This window comes from Ascidiella aspersa, chromosome 1 (genome assembly GCF_963924565.1).
Source record: "Ascidiella aspersa chromosome 1, kaAscAspe10.2, whole genome shotgun sequence".
NCBI lineage: Eukaryota > Metazoa > Chordata > Ascidiacea > Phlebobranchia > Ascidiidae > Ascidiella > Ascidiella aspersa.
Genome location: NC_139447.1, coordinates 27,425,098 through 27,435,454, shown reverse-complemented (window position 1 = coordinate 27,435,454; position 10,357 = coordinate 27,425,098). Strand labels below are relative to the sequence as shown.

At 34.8% G+C, this 10,357-nt stretch overlaps 1 protein-coding gene across 2 annotated transcripts; it reads right to left on the bottom strand.

Moving 5' to 3' along the window:
• Positions 1 to 132: 132 nt before the first annotated feature.
• LOC146169207 (endonuclease V-like) lies at positions 133 to 2,459 on the bottom strand. Of its 2 annotated transcripts, XM_083389308.1 has the most exons (7): positions 2,324 to 2,459; positions 1,871 to 2,024; positions 1,451 to 1,582; positions 1,204 to 1,362; positions 904 to 978; positions 706 to 834; positions 133 to 377 (listed from the first exon to the last, which is right to left on the bottom strand). In XM_083389308.1, exons 1-7 carry the CDS (start codon positions 2,455 to 2,457, stop codon positions 285 to 287), a joined length of 876 nt encoding a protein of 291 aa, XP_083245434.1. In that variant the 5' UTR covers positions 2,458 to 2,459; the 3' UTR covers positions 133 to 284. The 2 variants fall into 2 exon arrangements, with proteins under 2 accessions (XP_083245434.1, XP_083245435.1); XM_083389309.1 differs by lacking the exon at positions 1,871 to 2,024.
• Between the last annotated feature and the right edge of the window lie 7,898 nt (positions 2,460 to 10,357).

The following is a 10,357-nucleotide window of genomic DNA, read 5'->3' as shown; positions in this document are numbered from 1 at the left end:
ATAAAACTATACTGGAAACCACATGGATGCTTGCAGTCAGTGTTGCTTTAATAAAATATTATTTATTGTCTGCGAATATGATATTTTGCAACATACACGAAAAACAAAGCAGTGCTTTATTCAGTAAAATGTGTCATAAAAAGGTTTAAATCATGTAAAAATGTACAAAAAGGTAGAATGTTAAACAAATAAAAATAACAGCTAAATGCAAAAATACAAGTTTTTTATTGCATAGATAACTTCTTACAAGACAGCTTAAGATCTTCATATATTGTTGAAACATATCACTTAAGGGTAGTTGATCTTGTTTTGGGTCCTGAGTTCAGGTAGACATCTGGGAATTTCTTTCTTAAAACTTCTCTTGATCGCATATCGGCCTACCATATACAAAAAATGCTTGCTTTTTACAGCAAAATATTAAACAAAAACAAATTATGGGACTCTTTTGTTAGAGTTAAATTATAAATATAAGCTTCATTATTTATATGTTATGTAATAATATATTTAACAATGGTTTAAAAACAGGCATTAATAGTAGAAATACTAACAAAGCTTTTGGTTTTAATCTTAGGCCATTTTCAAAGTATAGGATACATTTACCTAACAAAAAACATTCATATAAATTACAATTTTTTTGGTATGTATCAGAACTAAAAATTAATAATATTATTTCTTAGATTTGCTCCCTGCAAATAAAGCTGCTACCTGTCGCACAGGCTCTGGGATTCTCATCTTTGAGCATTTGTTAACGATCTCCACAGCCGTCGACAGGTCACACTTATGTCCAATCGATATATAAACAGGCTGTTTAGAATTGTTACTTGTTCTCAGTGCCTAAAAAATTATAACAACATATCATAGGTATAGGAGATTTAGCACTTTTGAAACAAAAAATAAACAAACCACGGCTAGAGTTTCGCTGGATGGAGCTGCAGTCTTGATTAAAAAGTTATCGCCTTTTTCATACAATTTTTCAACCTACAATGTAAAACAAATTTTCAAGATCAATATGCTAAACATTTGTTGTTAAATTCATTTTACATTGAAAGTTCACTGTTAATCAAATATGCTTTTTCATTTATTAAATTATATGCAGTTAACAGTTATTTAAATTATGTATTCTGCTAATTTTATTCTTGAATACTTTTTTACAAATACATATTATGGTAGTAATATACATTTACCTAACAGGGTTTAACTAACCTTTTCCTTATGCCTATCATCTCTAAGTATGCCTTCATCTGACATCACATAAAGATTCTTGGCAACTCCAATAGTAGCAATGTCACACTCAACTCCAATGTGGGAGGCAGAACCAAACCTGTTGCAATGAAACCTGCCATTTCCATCCACTAGAAATACCTGAAGAACATGTGTTTACCACTTTAGTTTGTTAAGTTTCTGTGCATGTTACAATTACCAAACATAGTTTTGCAAAATTTAAATTCACCTCTGGAAACAAGGTCATATTTTCTCTTAGCTTATCTATACACTTTTTGAACAAAGGGACTTCTCTGAACCCCAGAAAACCAGGTTTGTATGGAGTTGTTACTTTCAAAATTTGGCTATCCTCGTAAACAACCTGTGATTTATGTATATTGTATTTATGTATATCGTATCACAGATAAATGGGTACACTATGCATGTATCTTTAATGTAGCTTGATAATGATACAAAACTTGTATCATCTATTCATCTTCAGTAAATGTGAACAATTAGGATGATCAGATGATGTTGGTCTACTCGACCTTGTTGGCTTTGCAATCATTATCAAGCTACATTACAGATACAGTTATTGGAATATTTGTTTTAATTTAAAACAACTATCTAATCTAATATAAAACATTTGTATAGTAAAAATTAAACCCACATTTAAGTTGTCATAATTTAATACAACAAGAGTGACACAAACAATGCTTTCATCTATTTTGTGAAAAGAGATGTCCAAGCCTCCAACTTTTGAAATTGATTTTAAACTCTTGTCATTTTCGTTAATAACTTTCTTACTCAGAGTCTTTTGAATTCTAAATTTGGAAATAAATAGTCAAAATACAAGCCATTGGTTCAGAATTCTACCACATCTTTTTAAAGTACTGAAACGAATGGCCAAAATTGAAATTGCAAGGAAGAATTTAATATAATAATAATGTTAGCAATTGATACAAACTACGGAACTAAACTGTAGACCAGCGCCAAATCTATTTCTCCGTTTAAAAAATAAAAATCACAATATTTAGTTAATAATATAGACTGAAATTTTGTTCAAACATAGGATGTTTTAGCTCATGAATGTTATTCAAAGAAATTGGGGTTATTAACTTACTGATTCCAACGGTTATAAACGTTTTCAGATTCCATTTTTTTAGTGTGTACGTTTAACAGTTTCAATACACCGATTTGCCGGACAACCTTTAACAAACTGCTTGTAAGGCTTTTTATTGGTACAAAATCTATCATAGTCACAATACAACAAACAAACATTCACAAAATAAGCACATAAAATTTAACCACTACAAGGGAAATACCCTAATCGTCGCCGTAGCCTACATTGCTAGGACTGCACTGAGCTGAACAGCTGGGGAGGCCAAGCCTCCCCATTTTTGACCAGATTTACAACGTAGAATGCACCGCGCTCTTTTAATTATATGGGCCGAAAATTTATTTTCGGGACATATCTTGTTTTTGCCGTTATTATATGGGCCGAAAATTTATTTTCGGGACATATCTTGTTTTTGCCGTTATTATATGGGCCGAAAATTTATTTTCGGGACATATCTTGTTTTTGCCGTTATTCTTTTTTGGTTTCCTATGGTTTCCTATGGTTTCCTATGGTTTCCTATGGTTTGTTTCAGACCGACTTTTGTCCGAAGCTTTATAGAAAAAGTAGACATCGTAGAACCTTCAAATTTTCAGACATGGCGTAGAGTGGTATGTAGGTGCTTTGTAGAAGTTTATGAGGCTGCACCCCCAGGGGCCTTTGCTTGGGGGGTAAAAACCTGAAATATTGCGTTTTAGCTCTTTCTAGCTAACGACTACCATCTAGCAGCAGAAAAACTTTCATACAGAATTCGTTCATTTTCGCTTGCTTTGTACAGCTCGCGTCGCGACGAGGCGGCTGCTGGCATCCCTGCTGCGCCCTATTGTCCCGCGCGTGCAACATTTGTGTTGGAAGTGGCTTGCCTAGTAAAACTATGCACATGCGACTTGCCTTTCATAAAGAGGCCTCTCTAAGTAAAAAAACCTATTGCTCTTACAACACAAAATATTTTACCACCGCAAATTTAAATGCGAATCCTACAGGCAGTGTACACATCTCTGTTAGCACATGTTGTAATTGTTGCACCATTCAAACATATCAACACCAGGTCTAAGCAAATATAATTATACAAGGGCCGCAACAACAAAAAGCTTAAGTTTAACGCATTCTTAACGACGACGTTACAAAGCTACGTCATAACATGGCGTCATAAATAAATAAATCTTGCGTTTATTGGATTTAAATTGGCAAAACTTTCAATATAAAACGTGGCTTATTAGGCACATAAACGTGTTTGCATATTGCTCAAAACTACAGATTTAAACTCTGTTTCAACAGTGATTGCTCAGACCAAGGCATGGTAAAAATTTACACAGTAAAAGTTGGAAAAAGTATAGCAAACCATAGACGTTAAATCATTTAGAGAGAATGAAAATATTGACTTTTTAAACATGCTAGCTGACCAAAATGTAATAACATGGCCGTAAGCATTATCTACGTAAATTTTTATTGATCAAATGTATGTTTCGATCATTTGCCAAAATCTACGCCATATTTGAACCCCCTTCGCTTCAAAGCCATAAGTTATTATATTATTATACACAACTTATAATTGTGTGTAGATATGTTGGATTGGAGTAACATACAGAACAGGTGCAAATAGCAAATATTCTCCAAATACGATGTTTCCAATATTCTCCAAATCGTATTTCATCGTATTGTCGCGGTAATACACAAAGAGGTAAGGCCGTGAATAAAGTTTCACCCACCGTACAATTAACGGAGGGAAGCATTTCGAGTAGGGATGTTCAAGGCAGAATATCGGCGACACATTTATAATGCTTGCTTTAAATGCGGCGTCAGCATTTTTTGGGGCGACCAATTACTTCGCGATAAGCTTCGCCTAATAATTAAGTGTCAATAGGGTGTATTTACCGCCGCAAGTTTAAATGCGAAATCTTAAGGCAGTCTACGCCTCTCTGTTAGCACCTGTTGTGCATCTTGCTCCAACCAGCATACCAACATCAGGCCTAAACTTATCTAGCAAAACTTTCGATTTAATAGTTTGCGTATTAGGCACGTAATAGTGTTTTTCATATTGTTTGAAACGACAGATTTAAAGCCTGTTTTAACAGTGATTGCTCGGACCAAGCTATGGTAAAAAATTACCTAGTGAAAGTTTGCAAAAGTATAGCAAACCATAGGCGTTAAACCATTTTTAGTCTTTAAGAGAATGATAATATTTGATTTTCAAACACGTAAGCTGGTCAAAATTGAATAAAATAGCCATATGCATTATCTAAGTAAATTCTATTTATCAAATATATGTTTCGATCATTCCCCAAATTCTACGCCATATTTGAACCCCTTTCGCATCAAAGGCATGTTTTAAGTGGGGAAGTTTTCGGCCCATATCTGTTTTTGCTTGCAGAAACAAGTTAAGGAAAATGAAAAACAAAATATATAATATAAAGTACACAATACAAAATATTAAAAAAAAAATTAAAAAAAAAAAAATTAAAATAAAGTAAAAATTGAAAATAAACACTAAGCCCTGAAAATATATCCCCTGACAAAATATACAACAACCGCACCCCCGTCTAGTTCTTTTTTGGTTTCCTATGGTTTCCTATGGTATGTTTCAGACCGAGTTTTGTCCGAAGCTTTATAGAAAAAGTAGACATCGTAGAACCTTCAAATTTTCAGACATGGCGTAGAGTGGTATGTAGGTGCTTTGTAAAAGTTTATGAGGCTGCAATCCCAGGGGCCTTTGCTTGGGGGGTAAAAACCTGAAATATTGCGTTTTAGCACTTTGTAGCTAACGACAGCCATCTAGCAGCAGAAAAACTTTCATACAGAATTCGTTCATATTCGCTTGTTTTGTCCAGCTCGCGTCGCGACGAGGCGGCTGCTGGCATCCCTGCTGCACCCTATTGTCCCGCGCGTGCAACATTTGTGTTGGAAGTGGCTTGCCTAGTAAAACTATGCACATGCGACTTGCCTTTCATAAAGAGGCCTCTCTAAGTAAAAAAACCTATTGCTCTTACAACACAAAATATTTTACCACCGCAAATTTAAATGCGAATCCTACAGGCAGTGTACACATCTCTGTTAGCACATGTTGTAATTGTTGCACCATTCAAACATATCAACACCAGGTCTAAGCAAATATAATTATACAAGGGCCGCAACAACAAAAAGCTTAAGTTTAACGCATTCTTAACGACGACGTTACAAAGCTACGTCATAACATGGCGTCATAAATAAATAAATCTTGCGTTTATTGGATTTAAATTGGCAAAACTTTTAATATAAAACGTGGCTTATTAGGCACATAAACGTGTTTGCATATTGCTCAAAACTACAGATTTAAACTCTGTTTCAACAGTGATTGCTCAGACCAAGGCATGGTAAAAATTTACACAGTAAAAGTTGGAAAAAGTATAGCAAACCATAGACGTTAAATCATTTAGAGAGAATGAAAATATTGACTTTTTAAACATGCTAGCTGACCAAAATGTAATAACATGGCCGTAAGCATTATCTACGTAAATTTTTATTGATCAAATGTATGTTTCGATCATTTGCCAAAATCTACGCCATATTTGAACCCCCTTCGCTTCAAAGCCATAAGTTATTATATTATTATACACAACTTATAATTGTGTGTAGATATGTTGGATTGGAGTAACATACAGAACAGGTTCAAATAGCAAATATTCTCCAAATACGATGTTTCCAATATTCTCCAAATCGTATTTCATCGTATTGTCGCGGTAATACACAAAGAGGTAAGGCCGTGAATAAAGTTTCACCCACCGTACAATTAACGGAGGGAAGCATTTCGAGTAGGGATGTTCAAGGCAGAATATCGGCGACACATTTATAATGCTTGCTTTAAATGCGGCGTCAGCATTTTTTGGGGCGACCAATTACTTCGCGATAAGCTTCGCCTAATAATTAATTGTCAATAGGGTGTATTTACCGCCGCAAGTTTAAATGCGAAATCTTAAGGCAGTCTACGCCTCTCTGTTAGCACCTGTTGTGCATCTTGCTCCAACCAGCATACCAACATCAGGCCTAAACTAATCTAGCAAAACTTTCGATTTAATAGTTTGCGTATTAGGCACGTAATAGTGTTTTTCATATTGTTTGAAACGACAGATTTAAAGCCTGTTTTAACAGTGATTGCTCGGACCAAGCTATGGTAAAAAATTACCTAGTGAAAGTTTGCAAAAGTATAGCAAACCATAGGCGTTAAACCATTTTTAGTCTTTAAGAGAATGATAATATTTGATTTTCAAACACGTAAGCTGGTCAAAATTTAATAAAATAGTCATATGCATTATCTAAGTAAATTTTATTTATCAAATATATGTTTCGATCATTCCCCAAATTCTACGCCATATTTGAACCGCTTTCGCATCAAAGGCATATTTTAAGTGGGGAAGTTTTCGGCCCATATCTGTTTTTGCTTGCAGAAACAAGTTAAGGAAAATGAAAAACAAAATATATAATATAAAGTACACAATACAAAATATTAAAAAAAAATAATAAAATAAAAAAAATGAAAATAAAGTTAAAATTGAAAATATACCCCCTGACAAAATATACAACAACTGCACCCCCGTCTAGTTCTTTTTTGGTTTCCTATGGTTTCCTATGGTATGTTTCAGACCGATTTTTGTCCGAAGCTTTATAGAAAAAGTAGACATCGTAGAACCTTGACATTTTCAGACATGGCGTAGAGTGGTACGTAGGTGCTTTGTAGAAGTTTATGAGGCTGCACCCCCAGGGGCCTTTGCTTGGGGGGTAAAAACCTGAAATATTGCGTTTTAGCTCTTTCTAGCTAACGACTACCATCTAGCAGCAGAAAAACTTTCATACAGAATTCGTTCATTTTCGCTTGCTTTGTCCAGCTTGTGAAGTGACGAAGCGACTCACCGCCTGCTGTGCTTTATTGTCCCGCGTGTGAGACTTTCATTGTGCGAAGTGGCAACTGGGCTCGTGCGACTTGCATTTTAAAACGAGGCTTCTCTTTTGTAAAATTACTTAATGCTGTTAAGAAACAACTTATTTTACCGCCGCAAATTTAAATGCGAAATCAGTTGGCAACTCTAATCCAACATATCAACACCAGGCCTACACACTTAAAATTGTGTGTTGATATGTTGGATTGGAGTGACATACTATACAGGTGCAAATAGCAAATATTCTCCAAATACGATTTTCCAATATTCTCCAAATCGTATTTCATCGTATTGTCGCGGTAATACACAAAGAGGTAAGGCCGTGAATAAAGTTTCACCCACCGTACAATTAACGGAGGGAAGCATTGCGAGTAGAGATGTTCAAAGCAGAATATCGGCGACTCATTTATAATGCTTGCTTTAAATGCGCCGTCAGCATTTTTTGGGGCGACCAATTACTTTGCGATAAGCTTCGCCTAATAATCAAGTGTCAATAGGGTGTATTTACCGCCGCAAGTTTAAATGCGAAATCTTAAGGCAGTCTACCCTCTCTGTTAGCACCTGTCGTGCATCTTGCTCCAACCAGCATACTACCAACATCAGGCCTAAACATCTAGCAAAACTTTCGATTTAATAGTTTGCGTATTGAGAACATAATAGTGTTTTTCATATTGTTTGAAACTACAGATTTAAAGCCTGTTTTAACAGTGATTGCTCGGACCAAATATGTTAAAAATTTACCGAGTAAAAGTTTACAAAAGTATAGCAAACCATAGGCGTTAAACCATTTTAAGTCTTTAGAAGAATGATAATATTTGCTTTTCAAACACGTAAGCTGGCCAAAATGTAATAAAACGGCCATACACATGATCTACGTAAATTCTATTTATCAAATATATATTTCGATCATTTGCCAAAATGTACGCCATATTTTTGAACCCTTTTCGCATCAAAGGCATAAGTTAAGTGGGGAATTTTTCGGCCCATATCTGTTTTTGCTTGCAGAAACAAGTTAAGGAAAATGAAAAACAAAATATATAATATAAAATACACAATACAAAATATTGAAAAAAAAGTATTAAAGAAAAAAAACAAAAAAAACGAAAAAAAAAAAAAAATTAAATCAAAAAAAATAAATAAATAAAAATATAAAAAATAAAAAATATTGAAAAATAAAAATAAATATTTAAGTCAACTAAAAATATTGAAAAATGAGAATTGAAAAAAAATAAAATATAAAAAAAATAACACTAAACCTTAAAAGTATACCCCCTGACAAAATAAACAACAACCGCACCCCCGTCTAGTTCTTTTTTGGTTTCCTATGGTTTCCTATGGTATGTTTCAGACCGATTTTTGTCCGAAGCTTTATAGAAAAAGTAGACATCGTAGAACCTTCAAATTTTCAAACATGGCGTAGAGTGGTATGTAGGTGCTTTGTAAAAGTTTATGAGGCTGCACCCCCAGGGGCCTTTGCTTGGGGGGGTAAAAACCTGAAATATTGCGTTTTAGCACTTTGTAGCTAACGACAGCCATCTAGCAGCAGAAAAACTTTCATACAGAATTCGTTCATATTCGCTTGCTTTGTCCAGCTTGTGAAGTGACGAAGCGACTCACCGCCTGCTGGGCTTTATTGTCCCGCGCGTGAGACTTTCATTGTGTGAAGTGGCACGTCCAAAACTGGGGTCGTGCGACTTGCATTTTAAAACGAGGCTTCTCTTTAGTAAAATTACTTAATGCTGTTAAGAAACAACTTATTTTACCGCCGCAAATTTAAATGCGAAATCTGGTGGCAACTCCAATCCAACATATCAACACCAGGCCTACACAACTTAAAATATTGTGTGTTGATATGTTGGATTGGAGTAACATGCTATACAGGTGCAAATAGCAAATATAGGCGTTAAACCATTTTAAGTCTTTAGGAGAATGATAATATTTGCTTTTCAAACACGTAAGCTGGCCAAAATGTAATAAAATGGCCATACACATTATCTACGTAAATTCTATTTATCAAATATATATGTTTCGATCATTCCCCAAATACTACGCCATATTTGAACCCCTTTCGCATCAAAGTGGGGAATTTTTCGGCCCATGTCTGTTTTTGCTTGCAGAAACAAGTTAAGGAAAATGAAAAACAAAATATGAAATATATAATATAAAATACACAATACAAAATACAAAATATTAAAAAATAAAAAGTATAAAATATGAATATGAAAAAAAAAATTGAAAAAAAAAAAAATAAATAAATAAAATCAATTTAAAAAAAAAAAAATTAAAACAAAATAAAAATAAACACTAAGCCCTGAAAATATACCCCCTGACAAAATATACAACAACCGCACCCCCGTCTAGTTCTTTTTTGGTTTCCTATGGTTTCCTATGGTTTGTTTCAGACCGAGTTTTGTCCGAAGCTTTATAGAAAAAGTAGACATCGTAGAACCTTCAAATTTTCAGACATGGCGTAGAGTGGTATGTAGGTGCTTTGTAAAAGTTTATGAGGCTGCACTCCCAGGGGCCTTTGCTTGGGGGGTAAAAACCTGAAATATTGCGTTTTAGCACTTTGTAGCTAACGACAGCCATCTAGCAGCAGAAAAACTTTCATACAGAATTCGTTCATATTCGCTTGCTTTGTCCAGCTCGCGTCGCGACGAGGCGGCTGCTGGCATCCCTGCTGCGCCCTATTGTCCCGCGCGTGCAACATTTGTGTTGGAAGTGGCTTGCCTAGTAAAACTATGCACATGCGACTTCCTTTCATAAAGAGGCCTCCCCAAGTAAAAAAACCTATTGCTCTTACAACACAAAATATTTTACCACCGCAAATTTAAATGCGAATCCTACAGGCAGTGTACACATCTCTGTTAGCACATGTTGTAATTGTTGCACCATTCAAACATATCAACACCAGGTCTAAGCAAATATAATTATACAAGGGCCGCAACAACAAAAAGCTTAAGTTTAACGCATTCTTAACGACGACGTTACAAAGCTACGTCATAACATGGCGTCATAAATAAATAAATCTTGCGTTTATTGGATTTAAATTGGCAAAACTTTCAATATAAAACGTGGCTTATTAGGCACATAAACGTGTTTGCATATTGCTCAAAACTACAGATTTAAA

What these genes read in the sequence shown, in the direction of transcription:
- LOC146169207 (XM_083389308.1), bottom strand. Translation starts at nt 2,457, where the DNA reads ATGATAGATTTTGTACCAATAAAAAGCCTTACAAGCAGTTTGTTAAAG. An exon ending in TAAATTATGACAACTTAAAT is followed by an intron (nt 1,583 to 1,870) that starts GTGGGTTTAATT and finishes CATAAATCACAG; the next exon opens with GTTGTTTACGAGGATAGCCA. An exon ending in ATATGACCTTGTTTCCAGAG is followed by an intron (nt 1,363 to 1,450) that starts GTGAATTTAAAT and finishes CATGTTCTTCAG; the next exon opens with GTATTTCTAGTGGATGGAAA.